General features: G+C 37.4%; 1 protein-coding gene across 2 annotated transcripts in view; it reads left to right on the top strand.

Moving 5' to 3' along the window:
• arap2 (ArfGAP with RhoGAP domain, ankyrin repeat and PH domain 2) overlaps positions 1-25,823 on the top strand; it is a 137,842-nt gene that overhangs the window by 63,246 nt on the left and 48,773 nt on the right. The window contains exons 15-19 of one of the 2 annotated variants that reach the window (XM_031895360.1): positions 608-718; positions 5,196-5,346; positions 14,245-14,347; positions 16,833-17,031; positions 19,964-20,024. In XM_031895360.1, the coding sequence (XP_031751220.1) occupies positions 608-718; positions 5,196-5,346; positions 14,245-14,347; positions 16,833-17,031; positions 19,964-20,024 (625 nt within the window). Of the gene's footprint in view, positions 1-607; positions 719-5,195; positions 5,347-14,244; positions 14,348-16,832; positions 17,032-19,960; positions 20,025-25,823 lie in introns of both variants that reach the window. The other variant, XM_031895359.1, reaches the window with a different exon arrangement.

Genomic DNA, 25,823 nt, shown 5'->3' with positions numbered 1-25,823 from the left:
GAATGTAAGCCCTGTCCCTCTAGGTCTGCAAGGTCTGTTCACCTGAAAATAACCCTCGTTGTCTGTCCTGTGGGTAGCGGATGGTGTTACATTTCCTTTTTGTTTGTTCTTCAACAATCCACTCTCTAAAGAAAATGCCAAGTAACCTGGATAGTATATTAATGAAGAACTGTAATGGTTTAATATAATTTTAAAGGACTGCTCCATGGTATTATTTAAGAAATTATTGTACAAATATATGCACTGAAGCAATTAAAGTGTCAATATTTGCCCTCCTGAAGTTTAGCGTCTTTTAGGGGGTTTGTTTATACAGACGGGGCAAAATTCCACCTCGGCAGTAACCCAAGCCAACCGATTTAGATATTTGCTTTCATTGCTCTACTTGCAGCTGGATGAAAAGGGCTTAGCACTGATTGGTTGCTATAGGTTACTGCCCACAGGCAAATTTGTCCAGTTTTTTTTAACCCCCCCCCATGCGATATGATGGATAGAAATTCCATTTAAGTTGGTAGATATGACTAAAAGTACCGAGACCATAGGAAAAAGTAAGTATTCACTTAATAGTGCCTGATTTTTAATATGTAACATTTTTATTTTTTGTGCATAGATTTTAAAGCACCTTCTTTAAATGCAAATGGAGCCAGTTTGTTTTATTGTGGGTTTTTATACAAGGCTTCCCCAAGCACTAAGATGACAATAAACAGAAAATCTAAAGAAGGTATTGTATTTACTTTTCATTTTATTATGTTTATTGTGTATCTCCTACCTGGACTATATTCATTTATTTATTACTTTTTTTCCCACATGTAATTTTTTTAACACAACCGCAACTTTTTTTTTTGACGTGAAGGCAACTTTTCTTTCTTTCTCTGCAATTTTTTTGTAGCACCTAATTTTTGTAGCCGTTTTGCAAAATAATGGCAAATGCAGAATTTCACAGCGAATCCATGCCTGGCCAAAAAAAATTCACTCATCACTATTCATTATAAAGTTATTATATCTTATTTTTTTAAAAACACATTTAATTGAGTTCCATATATCACTTGATTTCATGCCAAGCGCTTATGACATTTCCTAATCCCTTGCTGACTTGTTGGACCAACGATTTTTGCTCATATTACAGTAACATACTTTCTGGGGCTTAGAAAGCCATGTGGTTATCAGGTTCCAGTTATCCATTCATTTCATGCAGAGGAAAGCAAGAAAGAAACCATCCTAAAGTCATTTCCAATTTTGATTTGAATGACACTTGTTCAAATACTCTTTAAACCATTCCTATATAAAAGTCTATTTTATAATATATTGTTTTGTTACTTGAATACATTAACCATTCTAATATCAATTGCCAAGACCATGAGTATTTATTTTAAACATATCAAATGTTTGTGTTTGTTTTTATAAGAGCATAATTGGATAAATTTCTTTCAATAGTCTTTGTGTTAAGAGAAGAAAGAGAAATCTTTACAATGTAATCCAGCTGTGACAGTTTCTCTTCCTCAGTAGAATAGATGGTAATTTCATCCTTTTAACTGTTTACCTGCAATGTGCTCTAGAATTATTACTGTCAATACGTGTCAATAGTAAGATTGCAGGCACAGCCAAAAGCAATGGAAAATGTGGTGCGATAGCTGCAGTAATGTCCACTGAATGCAAAATAGCACCAAAGGCCACAATCTGCCCCAATCCCTCATATGGAACCTGGCAACATTGATTTGGGGCATGTGTTGAAGTCTTGTTTAGGAGATGGGGAACTCATTCATGGATGTACCTTCACAAAAAGGAGAATGGAGGAACCATTTGCTAGATGCAACAAGGAACAAGGGAGAACAGGTTCACAGGTACATAGAGTAGTAGCCATTAATGAACACCCACATCTGTAGTGGCTCTGGTCAAGATGCAAATGTTCGAAGGTACAATAAGGTACCGATTATCAAAATAATTATTAGGCATTTAGCTGGAGTTCCCATCATTATTATTCCAGCTGTTGTGTTTTTTATTAATGAATAGAAGAGCTAATATATTTCGAGTGGGTAAAGAAGAACATTCCTGAGGATGTCTCATGCAGTTTGTGAGTAGCTAAGTGTATTCATTATTTTTAGCTGCTTATATTTATGCAGATCTCATACCTATTAAGATGGTTTTTAACACTCCAATGCCATTCCAAAATTGTGTTGTGTGCTAGAGAAGAATCCATTTAAACAAAAAAGTTATGGACTTTGTCAGCAGCATCAGACAAGTAGAAGGCAGACTGACAATGAGTTCCTCACAAGTCCCCAACAACTTACTTAGGGCTTCTTGTTTTTGTTTGTTAAAGGAGAAGGAAAGGTAAAAACTAAGTAAGCTTTATCAGAAATCCTTCTGGGCATGGGCATGAGTCAGTTTGCTCTTCTCTCCCCTCCTCCTCCCTTCTCCTGCTTCTTCTCCCATCAGAATTCGCTCCCAATCCCAACTCTGTGTAATCTGAGCTACCAGCAGCTAGATCTGCAGCAAGGAAGCTACTGAGTCCAAGCTTAAATGGCAGCTACTATCTTAAACAAACAGAGGAAATGTCTAGGGCTGTTTACTAAGGCATGGTAAAGCATTCTGCACAATAAATAAAGAGGTCTAGCTTGCACTATTGTGGATAATCTATTGGCAGTAAAATGCCAAAATGCCTTTCTTTCTTCTTTATCCAAACAACACCCTAACAACAAGACAGGCAGCCAACATTTGAGGGTATGGAAGAAGTTACAGCCAGTGGTATCCATGGGTCAGTGTTGCTTTACTGTATTGTTCCTCAGACTTTAGGCTAATGCCACACGAGGCGTAGGGCGGATATTTTCGGCAAGCGGAAAATCGCTTGCTCAAAATTCCGCCCTACTCCTCCTACATGTGCCTGCACTGGAATGAATAAGATACGCTCGGGTGCAGGCACATGTAGCCGATATACGCATGAAAACGCAAGACTTTGCATTATGTCCTGTTTTCATGCCTATATCGGCTACATGTGCCTGCACCCGAGCGTATTCCATTCATTCTGGTGCAGGTACATGTAGGAGGCGTAGGGTGGAATTTTCAGCAAGCGCTTTTCCGCTTGCCGAAAATATCCGCCCTACGCCTCGTGTGGCATTAGCCTAAAGTTTAACAAATTAGTCTAATAGTTTTAGACATCAACTATCTCAGTCATAGTGCCTGGCAGGACACTAGGAAACACATTTTTAATGGAATCGTTCATCAACACAGATCTACAAATTACTGGTTGTAGGAAAGAAAGCATTAAAGAAATGGCAAATGATTGAAAAAACCATTAGCTAAAGTTGCAGGTTAGGTTACTTCTCTCTGCAAAATTCTAAGTGTTACATTTAAGTGACTGTCGCCTTTAAAGCTGTGAAGAAGTAGACACTTTTTCAGAATCCGTGTCAGATTTAATGATTGTCACGGTGATACAGCCACCTCCATTCTGTAAAGAAGAAGAGAAGCCTTTGAGAGTACAGCTATGATTATAGGCCAGGTGGTTACAAGTGTTATTATACTGCCTTTATTACCTTGTTTCTTCCCAAGCTTTTGTAAATAGCTGAAGTTGAATATAAGAGGTATGACACTCCTCTATTATGCTTCCCTGTCTCTCAGTTCATACAGATATACCATTGGGATGATATTTAGCTAACAAACATTTGACTACTGTTAATTAGGTTTTGCCTGCTGAGTATTAACCCTTTGCATACTCTTTATATCTACCTTTTGCCAAGATGTATATTGTGCATTTTTTTTATTGTGTGTATGTTTAAGCATGTGGTTTCTATTTGCAGTTGTTTTTGGTGTTATGTAATAAAAGACAGTTGTAAATTTGCCCATGAGCAGTAACCCATAGCAACCAATCAGCAGGTAGTATTTACTGGTCATCTGTTTAAAAGCAAACATTGTATTGGTTGCTATGGTTTTTATTAGATATGGGGGGGGGGTATTATTTTAATCTATTCCTGTACAGAACTTTTAGTACAAAAACAATTACTGTATCATCATATTATAGGTAAAGCACACTATACAAATAATTGTTGTTGTTTTTGTTTGTCAACACATGTACTTTTAAATCTGTGGAATATATATATATATATATAGTATACAGACAGTGAGCCGCACACGCCAGGACTTTGCAAAAAAATGAAAAGTTTATTTGAAAAAAAGGTCCAACGTTTCGAGCACTGATGGTGCTCATCCTCAGGGACAAACCAGATATATATATATAATAGAAAGAGATATATATATGTATAATAGAAAGAGTGCCGCACACACAGGGACTTGATACAAAAGAAAAAGTGTTTTTATTAAAAAAAATTGAATTTTTTCCAATAAAAACACTTTTTCTTTTGTATCAAGTCCCTGTGTGTGTGGCACTCTTTCTATTATATTTTTGTTCTTGACCTGCACCAAGGGCATTTGGACTTGTATAGGGTGTGCTCCTCCCTGTATACTATATATATGTACATAATCTTAAATACTATGGCCACACAATGGACTTCTGTTGCCTGTGTGTTACTGTAGCTAAAAGCTTAAAAACCACAGGCGGAGAAAAGTGGAGCAACCACTCCATGTGACTGGGCCCTAATATAATGTAGCTGTTCTGCTATGCACATATATAATATAATATAGAATATAATTCAGCAATTAAATGTCTTTTGAATTTATTCATTATTTCATCTTGTTGCATGCCATAATGGTACATGGCACCCTGCTCCCTTATTCTACCTCAAATAAAAAAAACACCCTGTATAAGTGTGTTACAACAATTTATTACAACCCCAGAGCATAAAAGAACACAAAATGCACCCCTTCTCACCCTAAAAGCATTTGCGCTGGGGGTCTGGCTGCCAGTGAAAGAGTGTGTATGGGTATAAAAAACTTTTAGGAATATTAGTCACAATTTTGTATCCATTTTAGCAAGCCACACGTGCGGCTGATTTTGTATGTGAGCACTTTTTCCTCTTGTTTGCTACACTGCTGATTGCTATAATCTAAACATATACATACACCTTACTGTGGGGCTATTGCTGTGAACTAAAAAGATTATGTTAAAAGAATGCACAAAAAATGTTGCTTTAAATATGCAGCCTTGGCAGATAAACATATTTTTATTCCAGTTGCTATAGTTGCTGCAAATGTTTATGCATTCAAGTTTATTTCCAAAATTGCAATATGGTGATTATTTCTTTTCTTAGTTCCAGAGATGAAGCAATGGTGGTGCACTATCGAAAACAATTTCTTGAAGTATTACGAAAATGAAACGGCTCCCGTGGCAGACGGTGTGATTGACTTAAGTGAAATAATAAGTCTAGTTATTCACCCGTCGGATTTCTCCTCCAATGGAATGTAAGTTTAGACAAGTAATATAATAAGTGCAGCATGCAATTTTATACATTTACCTTTACAGTAATCTTCTGAGAAGCTTCGCCTGCACACAGAGACGGCATTGTATACACAGAACTAATGCTATCCGTTTGGAAGAAGTGGTCTGTGGGTTCTTTGTTATCTTCTTTTTGAATTTGTGAAATGTTTCCTTGTTGGTTGAATTGTAAAATTGGGATAATTTCATCCCATGACATCCTTTTTATTGGTTCCAAGTCATTTTAAAGTGATACTGACACGAAAAAAAACTACTTTTTAAAATAAAAAAGTTACCTATAGGTCATTCTGATCATTTTACACTGATAGGGCTGCTTTTGTGAGTAATTGTTACTTGAAGTTCCTAAACCTGATTGTTTTGCCAACCTGACTGTCCCTTCTCAGCCTGTCAGTTACAGCTTCTAATGCTAACAGCCCCCTCATAGAGGAACATGGGGGGATCAGATAGGTAATGCAAAAGCCTCAGGAAATACGTTTATGGCAAAATTATAAAGCTCATGCAAAGACAATGTTATGAAAAATGTAAAAAAGGTTTTATTTCTGTTGTCAGTATCGCTTTAATGGTAAAAAAGCAAAAACAAAAACAAAAAGAAACCAATAAAACCTTCTGGTCCACCAAAATAAGGTCCCATCCCAAGGAAGCTGCTTGCCTTGCACCCTCCCTTTAATAAATAACAATAAGAAAGCTCAGTAGAGATGGCCACAGCTTGTTGGGAATAGCAGGGGTATCATGTCCCTGGAAATTCTCCACTAGGGGGGTAATTAATTGCTTAAGGATACTTTTATCCACCCATTGTATTGGGAATGAAATTAAGTTGTTGTTATTTTACATGTGATTTTATAGGCCTAAAGGTAAGGATTTCCTGCTTGTATACAGGTATAGGATCTATTATTTGGAATAATTATAGGATCTTTCTGTAATTTGGATCTTCATACCTTAAGTCTGCCAAAAAAATGACTAATAAATAAACCCAATAGGATTGTTTTGCTACCAATATGGATTCATGAAGTTACCATCAAGTACAAGCTACAGTTTTATTATTACATAGAAAAGAAAATTATTAAAAACCAATTAGAATTATTTGCTTAAAATTGTCTTTATGAGTGTGGTATCTAGTAGAATTAAGTCTAAAAAGTGTGTTTAAGTCTAAAAATGAGTGTGGCCTTCCTGTAATTCAGATTTGTCTGGATAATGCATGTCCGGATAAGGGATCTTATTTCTGTACTTAAAAGAGTGGGGCTTATTTTCTGACTATTTCAACATATCCAGTAACGTCAGGAGTTAGCTTTAAACAGTCCATTGGTGGTAGACCAGTAAAAAATTTAGATGGGTTGCCATGGGTTTCCGCACATGGGCAAATTAGTCCACTGTTAGAAAATGAGCCTCAGTAATAACAGAATTGGCTCCTGAAGAGCCATCATTGTTTTAATTACGTTAATGATATCAGAGAGTTCCTAGGTTTTCCTATAGCCAGATAGAGAGATACCATAAATCCTTATTATTTTTTCCATTAGAAAGTGTATAGTGGTCTCACATTACTCACTAGTTTAACAGAACACTGCTCCTGCTACAGAAAGAATTCTATATTTCTAGGAAATTAAGGTCTCAGCATGTTAAATAGATGGTAGGTTACAATTCTATCTATCAACATTATGCACAATCCTTCTCTCAGGATCCTGTTTATAAAAGTAGAAGGAAAGGCTAATAAAGAGTTAATCTCAAGCTGCAGGCATACCTTCAGTTGTCTCAATAGTGCCCTTAACTCTCCCCATATTTCTCCTGTTCAGATGATCAGAAACTTCATAGGGAAAAAAACAGCTGAACTAAACAAAATTCCCATAATGCCACGCTCCTGCACCAAGACCAAGGCCGGTGTACATGCTCAGTTTGTAAGACTATGATGAAGCTTCCTGCTAAGATCACTTATTCCTAAGGATGGGAGGAGTTCTTATCATTCTCATGGGAGGGGGGAGCAGGAGAGGGGAGAGAAATGCGCAGACTCTGGCACAGGAAAAAGGGAGACAAAAAATCTTGTGTTTCTTTTGATAGAGGACTCAGTGCAGCGTTTCTGTAAGTGCTTTCTGAAAAAGCTTACTTAGTTTTGACCTTTCCTAGTTTTTACCTTGTTCTAGTGGTTGAATTTTCCCTTTGAAGGAGTTTTTGCTATCGCTTATTCAACTGGAAGCCAGTTAAGGGGAACATAAAGGACTTATATAAACAGAGCCTCATGTGGCTTTTTCAGCATTGGTTACCTATGTTTTGCCCCGTTTGCCAAGTTTCATAACAGATTTTGATGAGCATTATGGGTATTCCGAGTATTAACAAATAGTCTTTATATAAAGTTTAGGTTACAGCAGTGCACTGGAAAGGAAAAAAAAATCAAAAAACAAAACCACAGAATGTTATAAGACATTGAAATAAATGGACCTAAATTGATTTCCAAGGAAAGGTGTGATTTTTTTTTTTTTAAACAGCAAAAGGGCAAGAAAAAACATGCATTTTGTTAAGTCATTAACACAGGCTTCCAGCATCATTTTAATGTCATTACCACCTCACTTTGCAGCAGCATTAACAAACCTTTTCAATGGTGTGATGTGAATGTGTACTTTAACATCCAAATGCTTAAATTAAAAGAGAGGTTTTGAAAGAGACCTTGATTCTCATGTAATAGTATTAATGTGTTGGATCATTATGTCTATTCTTTCCCATAAACCACAAAACCATTTCAGCGTTTCTGTATTTTTTCCCCATCACATAGACTTTGCTTAATTTGCACAACCGTCTGTGTTAAAAAAACCTAACGTGATATCAATAAATCGTACATAAATAATAATGTGAAATTTATAGATGCTAATAAAATAATATGACAGTCTTTAGAAGAGTATTATTAATAAAGCTGTCAGCGTTAGAAAATAAAATACATTCTAACAAGGACGTACTGGATCTGCAGTAACTCGCTTCTTTGTTACTGAGGTTGCTTCCTTCGGGTATCATGCTCATTTTCTATTCCACAGCAAGGCCATACTGTTAGGTATTTACTTGGAGCGGTGCCATGATTTATAAATTAAATCTAGGCTCAGTTCAAATCTTTCTTTTATTACAAGAAAATACATAAAATAATAATGTTAAAAAGCGAATGAGTAAAACAAACCGTTAAATGAAAAAAGTGCAACATTTAGGGCTGATTTATTAAAATTCAAGATTTTGCAGTGAAAAACACACAATTATTTTTTTATTTAATTTTTTCAAGCTCAATTTACAAAATTTGGCTGCTGAAACCTGGTTTGGTGAGTTTCTGCAGAAGTCAGAGGGCAGTACCTTAGCAAAATTCAACCTACAGTATTTTGAAAATTCAAGTTTTTGAGATTTAGATTATAGTAAATATTCCTCTCTGGGTGCTACAAGAATGTCCTAGTTCAGTTAGAAACGCATTTGTCGCGCGTCTTTTTTGTCCCCTGCATCTATTTTTTTGTCGCCCGCAGTTTCTTTGATGCGACCACGCTCAATGTTGACTCAACCGTGCCCTTTTTTGACGCGACTGCGCCCAATTTGATGCGAGACAAAAAAAAAATCTGCGCAATGAATTTTTCCATGGCAAATTTTCACTGAAGTTTTACGAAAAAATTCGCCAATGGCGAAAAGCGGAAATTCGCTGCGAATCCATGCCTGCCGAAAAAATTCGCTCATCACTAGTTCACACCAATACAGGGTCTCAGCATTCCCCTCAAAGGCCTCAAATGATTTAAACTTTGGCAGCTTAGTTTTGATTAGAGAGTTGACTGCAAAGTTTTAATCTGGGTACTTTCAATGACTTTGGAATCATTAAACTGCATGTATCCCTGCAATTTCTAAGCACAATAATGATTCCATTACAATCTCCTCTCCCCAATATGCTTTTTATAAGGCTATCGTATAAAGGATATCTTCCTTTGCAAAATTAAGTAAAAAGCTATCTATCTATCTATCTATCTATCTATCTATCTATCTATCTATCATCTATCTATCTATTATCTATCTATCTATATATTATCTATCTATCTATCTATCTATCTATCTATCTATTTATCTATCTATCTATTATCTATCTATCTATTATCTATCTATCTATCTATCTATCTATCTATTATCTATCTATCTATCTATCTATCTATCTATCTATCTATCTATCATTTCTTAGAATATGCATGTACTAAAGGGACTGACAGTCTACTTGAGAGACTACAGAATAGAAGATAGCTGGAGGTCCTAAGAAAGCACACTGCAAACCTCAGATGTCATTATTATCTGCCAATTGACTTCCACATCAGCTAAAAGAGCCATCCCCAGCCCTGATTCCTATAGCGCTGTCTGAGCACTATGTTTAGAAGAAATTGGAAGCATGGGAGCATTTTCTTTCTATGAAAGACATTTGTAGCATAGTGGAATAGAGCTTCTCTAACAAGGTAGGGCGAAAAAACAGAATGTAATTTTGTCTTTCCCATTGACCCCCTTTGACTCCAAAGCTTTAGGAAATCTAAATGCACCATCACTACCTCTCGTGCATCCAGAGCTTTATTTCCAAGCAGTACGGTTCTTCCTGAATTCATGATAGACTGTTACAGTAGTAAATATGTTAGGGTGGCCGATCTTTGTAGGTACATACAGTAATAATATGTAGACACCTCACTAGAGAGAGCGAGAGAAACCTGGAAGTACAGGAAATGCCTGGGAATGAAGGAAATTTAATTTCCAAGTAAATCTAGTGGATTCAGTCCCAAGTAAATCTAGTGGATTCATGAAAATTTTTGCAGCTGGTGAAACTGCAGATTTTGACACAAAACTGTACAGGGGGGAATAGTTGGCTCATCCCTAATGGGAAGCCATAGAAAGAGGGATATTGCTTTGATGTATGTAGTGTGGGATGAGGGAAGGGGGGGGGGGGTCTAAGGGATCTGGATATTTTAGGTAGTTTTGCAGCTTGGGGTGGGAGGGAAAACATCCCCAATAATATAATAAATAACATATTTATTCTTATAAATTGAAGTATATACTACTTGCATTCTTATAAGGATGCATTTTACAGACTGTTTGTCTTATATTGTTTATTATACATTATATGTATATACACACAGCTGAGGCAGGTACCAAGAAAAGAATATTTTCACAAGAAAAACAGATTGTTTATTACAATAATTAGGATGGATGGGCTCAGTAGGCAATGTAATAAAACACTAAATTAGAGCAAATCACTGGTGCATGAGATAATTTAATGCTCACAGATTAAGAAGCACATAAAAACAAATTCTTAATATAAATAAATCAAAACTCTATGTGACCAAACAGTACAGAGATTTCACTTTAAAATATTAAGATCATTATATTAACTAAGGCTATTGCAGGTGACTGGATAAAAGTTATAGTACATTATGTCAACAGAAATATAAACCTTGAGTCTCTATCTATTTGTGAGCTGCTGTAACCTTCCCTAAATAAATGTTTGCATTGGGTCACTGAGGGTCTGCAGCCTTCCTTTGTGTCATAGGCCGAGGATAATGTAGTTAAGGGAGGTTAAGCCACCCCAAAATGGACATACTAAATATATATTTATATACAGTATATAAGTTCTCCAATGGAAAACATCTATTTGAAGCTGTTCCAAGCAGAAATGTCACCCTCCTCCCCAGCTTTGTGCAATACAATGTACTGGTACTAGAGCACAACAGGTTGGCTTCCATGAAACTTGACTTCCTTTTGGAACAATCAGACTGTTGAAGGAATTCTATCCATTCACATATTTAGGAGGGAATAGAATGTCCATATAAATTATTGGTTGGAACTGAGTTGTCACAAGAATTGCAGAGAGGAGAGAAGAAGAGAGGACACTTTTTATTGTATTTTATTGCATTTGCGCTGTTAGATAAACTTTTTTCCCAAAAAAGTCCAATAATAGGTACAAGGTTCATGTAAGTTGGAAGAGAAACCAGTTGAAGGAGAACCAAAACTTAACTAAAGAAGAAGGCTAGAAATGTTGTAGATTGTCTTTTGTGCTTCTGTACCAGCCCAAGGCACCCACAGCCATTTAGCAGGGAAGATATGTGCCCCCAAAGATGCCCCAGTAGCCCCCCATCTTCTTTTCTGCTGATTCCCTGCCCATGCTCTGTGCTGCTGTCACTTACCTGAGCTTAGGGGCCCACTCACAATATACTGTATATATAGAATTTAAATGTCTCACTATACTGTATATATAGAATATACATGTCACAATATAAGGCTGATTAGTAAATAATACAGATTATTAGTGCATGGTAGTTTTGAAAACTCTATGTTACTAACAGACAGCACCAGCAGGACAATATCTTCTTTAAAAGCTTTTATTACAGTACGGGTTCTGACCTGGGCACTAGTAATGTTTCAGACCAACACCGGTCTTTTGCTTGGAAAGCTTAAAAAAAGACTGGTGTTGGTCTGAAACATTGCTAGTGCCTTGATTCCAATAAAGACTTTTATAGAATATATTGTCCTACCGTTGCTGTATGTTAGTAACATATTGGATTGGTGGATGGATGTGGCCATTGTGTGACTTAAAAAGATCTATGCTGTGAGTGTGCTGACAAGAGATCAGATTTGAAACTTGTGCCATTAGAAAAATTAATAATCAGCCCTGTAGCATCAGCAGCTTTTTCCACTTGATAATTTGCTACGACTCCTTAAGCTTCTCACCAGCTGCCCAAAGCCCACTGATCATGTGTGTGACAACTTTGAAGGCCTGGATCATAACAACTACAGGTATAGGATCTATTATCCTTATTGCTCAGGACCCAGGGGTTCTGGATAAGCCACCTTTGGATCTCTATACTTTAAAAAAGTATAAGGTTTGTGTAAGTTGGAAGAGAGACAGTCTAATAGGTAATAGTTTTTTACAGTACAGGTATGGGATCTGTTATCCAGAAACACATTATCCAGAAATCTCTAAATTACGGAAAGGTCATCTCCTCTAGACTCCATTTTCATCAAATAATTTAAAGGTTTAAAAATGTTTTTTATTCTTTGTAATTATAAAACAGTACCTTGTACTTGATCCCAACTAAGATATAATTAATCCTTATTGGAGGCAAAACAGTAAATAAACAAAAAGGGTTTATTTAAACGGATTCTGTTACATAGCAAATAATTCACCACTTAAAATTTAATTCTTGAACCAACTAACCAATATATTTTTTTTTAGTTGTAATATTGGTGTGTAGGCGCCATCCCAGTGCATTGTGCCTGAGTCTGAGCTTTCAGAAGGAGCCAACTCTACACACTAGAACTGCTTTCCAATAGCCTATTGTTTCTCCTACTCCCATGTAACTGGAGGAGTCCCAAGCCAGACTTGGATTTCTTACTATTGAGTGCTATTCTAATACCTACTGGGAGGTGCTATCTTGCTACCTTCCCATTGTTCTGCTCATCAGCTGCTGGGAGGGGGGGGATATCACTCCAACTTGCAGCTCAGCAGTAAAGTGAGACTGAAGGTTATCAGAGCACAGGCCACATGGCTGTGGCACCCTGGGAAATGAAGAATATGCCTAGCCCCATGTGAAATTTCAAAATGAAATATAAACAAAATCTGTTTGTGTTTTGAAAAACAGATTCCAATGCAGGATACTGCTGGAGAAGCTCTATTAACTGATGAGTTTTGAAAAAAAAAAAACATATTTTCCCACAACAGTATTCCTTTAATGTTTAAATGATTTTTCAGTAGACTTAAGGTATGGAGATCTGAATTACAGATAGACTCCTTATTTAGAAAACTTCAGGTCCAGAGCATTTTGAAAAGTAGAACCCATACCTGTGTTATTATTATAGTTAACATTTTATGTTTTATGATTTATACATTTATTTATAATAGTTGGTTATATATTATTATAGCAGCATTATAAAATATTGTACAAATGTGGCTAACTATGTAAAATATTAAGCAAAAAGGAAAAGCAACACACAGCCTCCCATGCCTTTTTATCTGTACGAAACAAACCCACTTTTCCCATAAAATGAAATTGGTACAATAACACACTCGGTGACACCAGCCTTTTAAATCTTTCATGAGCCTCTGTACCACATCCCCTATAAATGTAATATCTTGCATTTTAGAAATGATCTATTTGATACTCTGCCATCTCTGATGCCGTACCTTCATTCTCTGCCTCCGTATATTCCAAATGCAGGATGGCACAGTAGGCTTAAAAATGATCGCATTAATCTTTATTGCAATTTTTATCCTTCCTCATCTGAAACTGCACTGTTTGCATGAGCATAAATGATTGGACACATATTTCTTTCGGAAGAAGTCGTGAACGCCACGCTGCAATTATCATTATGTTGAAGATAACACTTTGTATTAATTTAAATAATTTAAAAGCTGCAGAGATGCGTCACTTTATCAAAACTGGAGGAAACAATACCAATATGTAATTGCTGTTCCTTGACTTTAGGAAATAAGCGTTAAATCTGCAAGGTAATTGTATCATATGAATTGTTATTAGCAAGAGAAAAGAACATGCTGCAGATAATGTATTAACTGATTATTTCTAAAGAAAAAAAAACAACTTGTACATGTAGAAATAGGCCAATGTAATGGCGCATTGTGTTCTATATGACAGCAGGTATAGTACATATCAGATATATCCAATATATGCCCCAATCCTCAAATTATAGCTGTTTAATGGTTTTTAATAAATCATTAAATATTTGCCTTAATTCCTTGGATAATGAAAGCGGTAAAGTATTCAACCAGGACAAGAAAAAGCGAATTCTTTGCTAGGGAATTAAGCCTTTGGCTACTTTAAATTATAAAACCTAAATACGTTCTTTTTTTTTTTTTTTCTAAATCCTGTTTGCTGAAGGGCGGCTTTTACCTTTGAGATCTACTTTCTGTCGGAACGTATGTTTCTTTTTGGAGCTGAAAATGTAGAGTCTCGCAGAGAATGGAGCAGGGCAATAGCGAAGGTAAGATTGATAGCTATCTGACGGAGGGAAGCCTACAGCATTAGCATAGAATACATTGCTATTGTTAACTCTGGGCTCTCAGAGGTACCGGCTTTATGTTTAACAGTGCTTTGCATAATGTGTATTTCTCCATGCCAAAGATAAAATACATATGCATTGTGTTGTTAAAGGAATGCAAGAACATTGCGGCAGGAGATGCCACAGATAATAAAAGCTGTGTAAGAACACCCTCATGCATTTTCACCCTCCATTTTCTCCCTTGTTCTCTTCTAGACAAAGAAAAGTCATAATGACTTAGGATCAGGATGCCCGTCAGATTCATTTCAAATATTGTAGCATAAATAATTAAAATAAATGTGCTACACTATTCTAAATCATTTTATTTGTTATTATGATGATAATAGTACTAATAATAAGAGTCAGTTAGCAATGTCCCTACACATAAGTGCTAGTATTAGAGGCCCAAAGTCACCATTTATCACGCACTGCTGCAGTCTGTGCCTTATTCCAGATTAAAGAGCTTGGGAAAGGTGCAGAGTTTACAGCCTATCACAGGCCTCTTTTGTACCTACTGACTCTCCCTAACTTGTAAATGTACGTGCCTCCACTAGCCTGCCCCTCATAAATACAGACCTGCTGGCAATGATGTATTTATGAGGAGAGTATAGGCCCTTCAGTTTTATTCTGGAATGCAGTGACTAGTGATGAGCGAAGTTTTGTTTTGCTTCGGCAAAAGGTTTGCAAAATGGCAAAAATGTTGTGCGTCACCACAAAATACTTTTTTGATGTGTCAAAAGTAATTTTTTAACTGCAAGCAAAATAAACTTCAGTTACACTATATAAATTATTTTAAACTTATTTCCTTCAGCACTGGAATTCACAATTGCAGAAAACAGGCAGGGGCCATTTTGTGGACACTGTTATTAAGGCAAGCTGTGCACCCTGCCAAAATCTTGTTTCTGTGCCAGTATGGTGGGACCTGATGCCCATGTCCATGCACTGGTTACACAATTAGATGGTGAGGAGGGAGGGGAAATGTGAGGAGGGCAGTGACATCTAAGGAGTTCTGAATTGAAAGTGAAAGTAACTGTCTGCCCCACCTCTATGCCTAAGGCAAAGAGGCGGGTCAGGCAATGAGTGACAGCTGGGACTTTTAAATGCTTATATAATGGGTATAGATATGTTAATAAAAAAATGACTTTGGGTTACATGTTTAATTTGAAAAGGGCTTTTATTATACAGGTTTTTATGTCTGGGTGACAGGTCCACTTTAAAATGAAAAGTAAAGCTTCCATAATACCCTCCAGATCCCCTAGTCCCCAGTGGTGCAGTTCAAGAGTGGGGTGGGAGTCTCTTGTGGTTAGTCAAGGTATTTACAGATTTATAACTAGTGATGAGTGAATTTTTTCGCCAGGCATGGATTCGCAGCAAATTTCCACATTTTGCCATTGGCGAATAGTTTTGCGAAACTTCTGGGAAAATTCGCCACGGAAAAATGTGTCGCACAGATTTTTTTTTGTTGGGCGTCAAATTGGGCGCGGTCGCATCATAAAAGGGTGCGGTTGCGTAAAAAAAAGGCGTGGTCGACAAAAATTAGAGGAGGGCGACAAAAAACATTGTGTGACAAATGCGTTTCGCTAATTATCTTGCCATTTCGCAAATTTTTTGGCCAAACGGGACAGATTCGCTCATCACTATTTATAACTTGTATAACTTATAACTCTGTGGTTCATGGTGGTCTCTGTCCAAGTGTAATTGGTGGTACCTGTAACCTAACAATCTGGCTCCTGTACATAAGTGAGATAAAAAATAAACTTTGTGGCAGTTGTAGCTATAGGGTCCTGCACAAAGTGAACCCAATTAACTGCAGTGCTAGGACTACCTGAGAATAAGGTGCAAAAAGCTGAACATGTAAGTGCAAACCCATGTCCCACCCCTTTTGCCATGTCGGAAATGCCGGCCATTTACTACCTATAGCATTGTCTCCTGTCAGCTGCAAACACTCCATTAGTAAATGAGACCCTGGATCTCTAATGTTGCTAAAAAACTATATAATTGAAGTCTGTGTAACTAATTATGTGTATTTATAAAAGGATGGTACTCATTTTACATTAGTATCCCTTTAATCTTCAAGTAAAAGCATATGTTACTTTATTACAATGAAATGCAGTGCTAATGCAGGAAGGTGCCCTTCTGCTCTGATAATGGACGTCATTAGGAGGAGATTCCAATAGGGACAGAAGTCAGTATATACTGCTTCATAATATTAACTCAAGCTTTGCTGATACAAAATGTAATTTTAGTAATACATAGGCTTTTCAGTGGGAAATTTAAAAACGTTGAAGCTGATCACAAGCACTTGTTTTTGTGAGAGGTTTTATTCATACCGGTTTCATAAAATATATATTTGATGCAAAGAGAAAAAAAAATTATTTGATCTTGTTTCCAGGTAGTTTTTTTCTGACATTTTTTGTGTTTCTTGCAGAACTTTACTCCTGCTGTAGAAGGATATTTGCTGGAACTAGATTTCAATGTGCTTGGATATCTGAACTACAAAAATTCTTCTAGCCTTAGCCAGTGGAAAAAAGGTTGGTTTGCCCTAGAGAAGGCACGCTTACACTACTGCAATAAAGACGATTGTGGGAATGCAGACACCATACAACTAAAGAAACTTCAAGAACTAAGTAAGTTATTTACAGTTTACATTTACTTGTTTTTCATTAAGGTTATAGAGGAACCCTTGTTAGTACTACGGAACCATCTAATAAGATAACAAACTGATACTGTATATTAGCAATGGCAAAGATCAAAATAGAATAAGTACTTTTTTTTATTACAAAATCAATTTTTAATTAGCCTGATAAATGTAAAACAACTTTTTAGAAATGTTCTTTCAAGACACCTTGTATTAATTAAAGGAAAATATAACTTTTTGGAGGAAGGGTTTGTTGTCCAAATAGTTTGACTTAAAAAGATAGTAATGTATGTGTGCTCAGCTTAAGCTGTCTGTATGCGGTCCCTCTGTTTATTTAATTGGCGGTGCCATTCTCCATAGACAATAAAAGCAAAGACCCCTATAATAAAATGTTGTAATAAACTGGGTTGTAACAATGCTTTAACTAGGCTCTGTTCATGATGACAAGTAGGATAGCAAGATCTATAGAGTTGCCATTCATTGAAATCCCAGAGCCAAGGCAGTCTGTTGAGTGCACAGAAATAATCTGGGCTGTAAAATTCTTAGGGGTCCCAAATGCCATGTTAGGCTTTGTTTAACAAATCAGCTGGAGCTTTTATGTAACTCTTCTGCTATGGTTTATTGTAATTTAGATGAAAATATGATGCTGCAGAGATATAAAAAAATGTGGCTGCCTAACTGTATCTATTGATACCCATTAGTTGCTATATATTCTTTAGTTTTCTTTATTTTTCCATGTTTTACTGTAATGCAAGAAAAATTGCAAGATGATAATGATAATTACATTATATGACTTACTAATGGGCACCAGAATTGTCCTCATCACAAGAAAATGACTGCAGTGGCATAGTTATATGTTATCCCTATTTAAACGGAGCAAATGTAGAGGGGTTTTCCTGGAAAATTCCATTTCTGTCAGGATGACTCCCTCCTCCAGTGATGTTTTACCAGTCACCCTTGGCCTTCAAGCCATGTTTCCAGCTAATATAATGTAAAGAACACATTAGAACATGTATTGGAGATATTGGGGAAGGTAGTAATTGACAACCTATATGGAGTTGTGTGACTACCAATCTGCTAATATCAAAAAGCAGAAACGGAGGGACAAGTGTATTTATTTTCATCTGAGGGCACTGGATTCCTTGTGTTTCAAAAAAATGCAGATGTTGAGCATTAATGTAATTTAGTGGTCTACTTTTTTTGGCCGAATAAGTGGTGTGTGTATGAAAATTCAAATAAGTACAACAATCTACTTTACAATGTGCTATATACAGCAAGGCTGCAATATGTTGGCTCTAAATAATGCAACCGGTGATGAACCAATCTGTCCTGTTTTGGTTTGCTGAATAATTTGCCAAATGGTGAAAATTTTGTGGAATGCGGCTACTGCACTACTTTTTTGACGTGCACAACTTTTTTTTATGCAACTGTATCTTTTTTCTAATTGACCGTGACTTTTTTTTTTTAACACAACCGCTGCTTTTTCTCCCTCATCAAAATGCTGAATTTCAGCCCGAATCAATGCTTGACGAAAAAAAATACCAGTAAAAATATATTTCTTGCAAGAAATGGGCTTGTCAGCTGTAGGACAATTCAATGAAGTGATGCTTCACTCTTAAAAGAATGATCCAGATCCTCAGGAAGAAAAGAAAATGCATATTAAAGGAAAGGGTGCAATCATTAGAGTATATATATATAAATATATATATAAATAAAAACCCTATGCAGCACATGTATGTTTAGTGTTTAGAGAGGATGAAACTGCCTGTAGGCAAAACAGCCATACTGAATAAATCTGTTACAGATTCTTGATCAGCAAGGGAATGTGTTGTGGTTAAGTATAACATCTCACAGTTAATGATCTCAGACAGTAAAATATATATCAAAAATAGGTGGTTTATAAGGTTAGGCTTAGGCTAAGGATATAAAAAAACAATGAATAATGAATAAAATTCCATCTGCATCTTCACCAGGGACATTTTCTGACTAATGTTGGCCATTCATGTGCAGATTTACTCATTCTCAGGTGAATGATCATATTGTTAACTGATAATTTGTTGAACGCTCTAACCATACGGTATGCCATCCATGAGAACGACCATGTAAAAAGATGTCATTGTTTTGTTGCTTGGCCATAGAGCAATTACAGAATGCCTTTGTGATTTTTTTAATTTTCCTTCTCATGTAATTTTACTTTATCTGCTTATCTTTAAAAAAAATCTGCAATAAATAAAGAGCATCCCAAAATGGCCTTCTTTTCATATGGGCTTTGCTGTGGTTTACTGCACTTTTATGGATGTTTTTTTTTTTTAATTTCAATATTTTTATGACCAAATTGGGCCATCAGGTTACTCACTTAGTACCCTGAACCTACTGTAGCTCTCACTCCTAGACATCCTTGCAACTTCCCTTACTAGGCCTACATCCACCTAGCTTCCAGTCTTCTTTCACCTTCTTGCCCAGGTGGAATCCAAGAAGAAAGAGAGCGAGCCCTGTCGGCTTCTCTCATTTATACCACAGAATGATGAACCCTCCTGGTCAGTTATGGAACTGCCAGGAACACCCTTTTACACAGGATCAGAAAACTATTTCCCTCTTATCTATGATTCAGGACCAAACTTATCTGTCTGTTACCTTTATCATTCACCTACATTAGCAAACAATAAATGTAGTGGGATGGAGAGGAGTGATTTGAAAAAAAGTGATTTGAAATGTAAGATATATAAATTATTTGCTTAATGGGCAGTCATTATAAACATTTTAACAGTGGGGGAACAGTAATGTCTTAAAACAGAGCTTAAAATAGATTGTAAAGGAAAGACATGGGAATTCTGGAAGACAGTTAGTGATTGCTCATCATGCCTCTTATATTTAGTTAATTGTTTGTGATTTGTCTTAAAATTTTATATATTTTTCAGCAGCAAACTCATCCACGCTGAATGGGGAAAAAGGGAATATTCTTCTGCTGGTTGAAAATGGAAGGTAATATGTTTGTAAGCATTAAATGTAGCATGGATGTTTTTCTGCATCTTACTCACATACAGGTATGGGATTCCTTATCTGGAAACTTGTTATCCAGAAAGCTCCGAATTATGGAAAGGCCGTCTCCCATAGACTCCATTTTACTCAAATAATTCAGAATTTGAAAACTGATTTCCTTTCCTTGCTCTGTAGTAATAAAGCAGTACCTTGTAATTGATCCTAACTAGGATATAATTACCCCTTATTGGGGGCAGAACAATCCTGTTGGGTTCAATTAATGTTTTTTAGTAGACTTAAGGTATGGAGTTCCAAATTACGGAAAGGCCCCTTATGCGGAATACCCTTGGTCCCGAGCATTCTGGATAATGGGTCCTATACCTGAACCAACTTTCTCATCAATAGATATTTCCTGAAAGGCACAACTGAAACCAAGAGGCCTAAAGAGAGAACAACAAATTAAGAAAGGACTTAGTATTAGAATTTTTAGCTTTAGTCTCTTAGCAGCTCATTAGAAGGTATGGAATAAAACAAAACCCACAATAGGAGAAATTTGCAGATAAGCATATGGTTAAATATGGCAAACACTAACTTTTTATAGCAAACTAGAAGCCAGATAGATAGCACTGGATTATGATAGCATTATGCTTCTAAGTTTTTATGCTTCAAGGCAAATATTCGATAAAATAGGGAATGGTGACAAGCAGTCACAGAGATCTAATATGCTTTGTATTTCTGTCATGTCGACTGTTTTTACAACATGATTAATGACTTAAGGCAAATGGAGGAAGCTAACTAAGCAAAACATTAATTTTCTCAGGACCAAGTTTTAATAATTGTGAAGACATAACAGTCAAAATGAAAGCTGTTTCTAACATTTGCAAATATACATATTAAACTGTTTAACCACATATTCTTTATAGGCCTAATTTACAATCCGGGGTTTACATTGCCTGTGCAGTTACCAATAGCAACAATCAGAGCTTTGCTTTTATTTCTAACTTAAAATAAACTGTCCATACCTGTGGATTAATTTAATCAAGAGCTGTTCAACAAGACTATCACCATGAAGATAAGTAGAATACAATTAGCTGATATAGATTCTCGATTCTCTTGGCTAAATGTAAATGGGTTTTGAAAATGGGTTGCTTACTGGTGCCCTGTACCTTACTTGATCTTACCTACACTTGCTTCTGCTAGCTGCAAGTCCATGCAATTCCTGATAGAGCACAGGTTACGCAACTCCTTTCAGGTGGGCTCTTTCTGTACTGGTGGAGGAAGGGTTAACCACACTGAATTCACTCACAGAATAGTGGGCCCTAAAACATTAAGGGGTATATGTATCATGCTGTGTAAAAAGTAGAGTGAAGCATTACTGGTGATGTTGCCCAGGTTAACCAATCAGCAATTAGATTTCAACAGTTAAAAAACCAAAGCATCAAAAAGCATCTGATTGGCTGCTATGAGCAACACCACTGGTAATGTTTTACTCTACTTTTTATGCAGCATGATAAATATACCCCTTAATGTACTCTTGGTGCTGATCTAATGCAAACATCAATTACTTTACAGTTACTTAAAACCCTTATATCCCTTTGGATGATACTCTTTCTTTTTAGCTTTAAAGTTCACAACACTCCAGAGGTAATACTCAGTGCCTTGGTAACAGAATCCCCAGTGCTCAGCAAAGCTCATCTTGGAGGCTAACCACTTGAGTCCCTATACTAGCAGATTTGACACTACAGGGTACTTACACTCCCTGACCTCCTTGTTGGAGCTTCTGGATGCTTTACTAACTACCCAAAGCCTGCCTCTCACAGAATAATATCTGTTGCTAATACTATATTTACCTACTGAGACCTACCTCCATCCCAGGATAATTAGGACACGACTTCCTCCAGCAAGTGGTGACCAAAGAGATAACACATGTAATGGCTTACCCTTTTTAAGACTAGAGAGCCTTGACACCCCTGGCTGGTTACTGAACTGCCAGGGAAATACATTAAGTTGGATAAGGAAACATCTCCCTTTTCCAATTGTAAATCAGCCCCAACTCTAAGCTAGCCAAAAGCATCCTGGGGACTATGAAAATAAAGGTTGGCAAAACCTTTACCCTCTTACAGTTGCATGGTGTTCAGTTTTCCTGCTTTTTCAGTCACCATTTGCATGTCTCTACAGTTGGGTACCCACCTGACTTAACTACAAAAGTGTAAAAACATAAACGAGACCAAAAATTTCTGCATTCATTCACTACTAATGCTTGACAAGTGTTGACATTACAATGACATCGCTTGAAGCATATTTAGCTAGACTGTTTTAGATGAGAGTTTTTGGAGAGAAGGAGTTGCAGATAGAAGTTTACCCGGATGAACTATAAGTTGAGAATTAGTTGCTCCTGAATATGTTTTCTTTTCTCAGTTACACTATCACTGTTTTTATTGTAAGGAGACAAAATCATTTTGGGTTTTTGACAGGTGGATATCTGCTCTTGCTTTGTTTTTCTCTCTTTTGCGCCTTGGAGAGTATATCTGTTTTGATACAATCCTGCAGTCAGTTGATCTACTCACCTATCCTAAGGAAGATTCACACAATAACACAGAAATGATAAGACTGACATATTCAGTAATACTGAGTAACAATGCCTGGTTTCAATTCAGGGTGCATCACTTTTATTAGTAAGATGTAACAACAGCTACACCTATGCACTCCCCATATACCCACTGATAGGACTTGCAAAATAGTTATCATTACAACCACAAGAGAATGGGGCATTAGCTGGAAGGCAGGCAGGGGTGTTGCAGAGGCAGAACATTTGACCCTGGGCATTATACTCAAAGGCTCATGGAATGATATTCCATATTTTTTGATCTACCATTATATGGTCTACCATTTGTTCTAATCCTGATCACATTTAAACATTTTGTATTAAGCAAAAGTCCTTATTCTTATTGATGTGTTCTTGCTATTAGCTTTGATGTTTTCATTCAAATCCAATTATTTGTTGTCTGAACAAGGTCCCACCTGGTCTAGTGTGTTCAATAAGGTCTTGGATAATACATATTCATGAATTACACTCAAATGTCCTGCCAAACAAAAGTACAGATTTATTAAATCTTTTGAAAGTGTAGAATAGAAAGATGCTGTTGTATTCAGAAGTGTAATATTCCAATGTTTGCCCCTTTGCTGGTTCTTCCTCTGAAGAATCTTGTGTGCTTTTAAAGGGGAACTAAACCTTATCCCCTGCCTCCACTGCCCCCCTATTCAAGCACCTTCCCCGCAGCATTTATTCTTTTCAGAAGTCTCCCTGTGCCCTGACATGCCATAAATTTGCAGACTTCGGCAGCAGAGTTCAAAGGGGTCATCTTCCCCTGTCTTCCGATCCTCTTCTGTAGAGCGCCGACATGGATCTTGGAGGAGCATGCGTAGTTGAGTCAGCTTCAGCTGCACATGTTCCTGCAAAATCCGTAATGACAACTGAGAAGAATATCAGAAGATGGTGCCATCAAACTCAGCGCACAGCTCTAAAGATTAATATCAAGTTAGCACACAAGAAATAGCTCTGGTGGGAGCTTGGAGAGGGGTGGGGGGGGGGGGGGCTGGGAATAGTGTAAGGTTTAGTTCTCCTTTAATAATGTAGTGTCAAAATTATCTTGTAGTAGTCATAAACAACACATGGGGACGAGGCTATGATGTAAGAGGCAGGGAAATGGGCAGCCTGAGTGGGGAGAAAGGGTGAATGTAAATGGACAGACTGGGTGGGGAAATGGGCAGGGCAGAGGTGGACCTGTGATAATAAGGGCTTACCAATGTGGAGAAATTGAGGAAAGGAGGGATTTATAGGGTATTACAAATTCACTGGCAAGTACATTGGCGGTACATTTCTAATATCAGTGCTGGCCCCAGCTGGTAATTTACGAGCTAGTCCGATTTAATATTGGCCAGGTAGCAACTCTAGTGATATGCCAAGTCTGAAGGTCAGTGGGCTACACAACAGCACACTGATGAGGTTAAACAAATCTGCTATTTTATTTGCTTCAATCTTTTAGGCCACCCTAGATGCTTTATCAGGGACTAAGAATATATATTTATAACATTATTATGCAAAATTTGGGACACTGGACAGATACTGTGAGGCCTTGAACCCAAAATCTTTGGTGCTGTCCAACTTATGTGGTACTGAGGGCTGGAATTTTTCTGGCCTACATGGTGAAGGGCCAATAATGGAAGGCAGTTTTGACCACTCCCCTTTTTTGAACCACACCCACTTGAAACCACACACATGTTATCACATGACCATACCCATATTAGTGGTGGTAGTACAGCAAAAACCTGCCATAATCTGCCTTCCCTACCCTGCCTGTGTGTGCCATACTCTGCCTACCCTATGCTGCCTGTGTCGCATACTCTGCCTGCCCTATGCTGCCTGTGAGCCATACTCTGCCTGCCCCTACTCTGCCTGTGTGTGCCATACGCTACCTTCCTTATGCTGCCTGTGTGTGCCATACTCTGCCTGCCCTACCCTGCCTGTGTGTGCCATGCTCTGCCTGCCCTATACTGCCTGTGTGCCATACTCTGCCTGCCCTATGCTGCCTGTGTGTGCCATACCCTGCCTGCCCTACTCTGCCAATGTGTGCCATACTCTGCCTGCCCTACCCTGCCTGTGTGCCATACTCTGTCTGCCCTACTGTGCCTGTGTGTGCCATACTCTGCCTGCCCTACCCTGCCTGTGTGTGCCATACTCTGCCTGCCCTATGCTGCCTGTGTGTATGGCACACACAGGCAGCATAGGGCAGGCAGAGTATGACACACACAGGCAGCCTACAGTGACTCAATGCTGGCACTGCTCCTACAGTCTGCACAATAACTATGTATTAAAAAACTTTCTAATTGCAGTACCACATAAGTACATGTTTTTTTTTTATAGTGTGCAAGGTTTATTTATGGGTTTCTACTGCTCCTACAGTCTGTCTGGGTTTGAACAGGGGAACAATGTGGGTGATTACAGCCTAAACCTAAGATGTGAGCAATGCAGGGGGTGAACAATGTAGGGATTAAAAGGTGTGAACAACACAGGGGATTCCATTTTTAAACAATACAGGGGGTTTACAGCCTGAATCTGAGGTGAGAACCATGCAGGGGGCCAGATAATCTCAGTACTGATACCATTTAAATCTTACACAAAGGTAAGTCATCAAAGCAGCCAGACAGGTGGGGGGGGGGGGGCACACAGTTGGACAGCACTAGTCTACAGTGTTGTAGGTACCAGAGATGCTGGCCTTGTTGCATGATTGATTGCTTATCTGGCTAGGCAAGCACCAGTGTAAGGGAAACCTAACCTGAAAGAAACATTGATTACTGTAGTGTTACCTGTGATGTAAGGATGTACCAAATGTATAGTTTTGGATTAGAATTAATACCAAATCTTCATTAAAAAATTGGGAAATATTGAGCCAAATCAAAGCCTAATTTACTTATGCACATTTCAGAACAAAAATGGCATTATTTGTTAATAAAAGACCTCTGACATTAGACCAGAATGCACAGGAAGCTTGTTTTTTTGGCCAGGAACTCAGGATTCAGCCAGATCCAAATCTTGCAGAAAGTGCTGGAATCTGGCCAAATCCTAAATGTAATTCTGGATTTTAAAGGTGAACCAAGCTCACCTTTCAGTGTTTTGAGGTGTTAAAAAGTCAGTTAATATGATTAATGAAGAAAAAGCATAAGGAAGAAAAAGGGTACTGTAAACATAATTATATCTATAGTAATATATCCCATTCTAGCATTTTAGTTTGTGAATAATCA

Source organism: Xenopus tropicalis, chromosome 1 (assembly GCF_000004195.4).
Source record: "Xenopus tropicalis strain Nigerian chromosome 1, UCB_Xtro_10.0, whole genome shotgun sequence".
NCBI classification, from domain to species: domain Eukaryota; kingdom Metazoa; phylum Chordata; class Amphibia; order Anura; family Pipidae; genus Xenopus; species Xenopus tropicalis.
The sequence above is the reverse complement of the archived record's forward strand: the minus strand, read 5'-3'. Positions and strand labels throughout refer to the sequence as shown.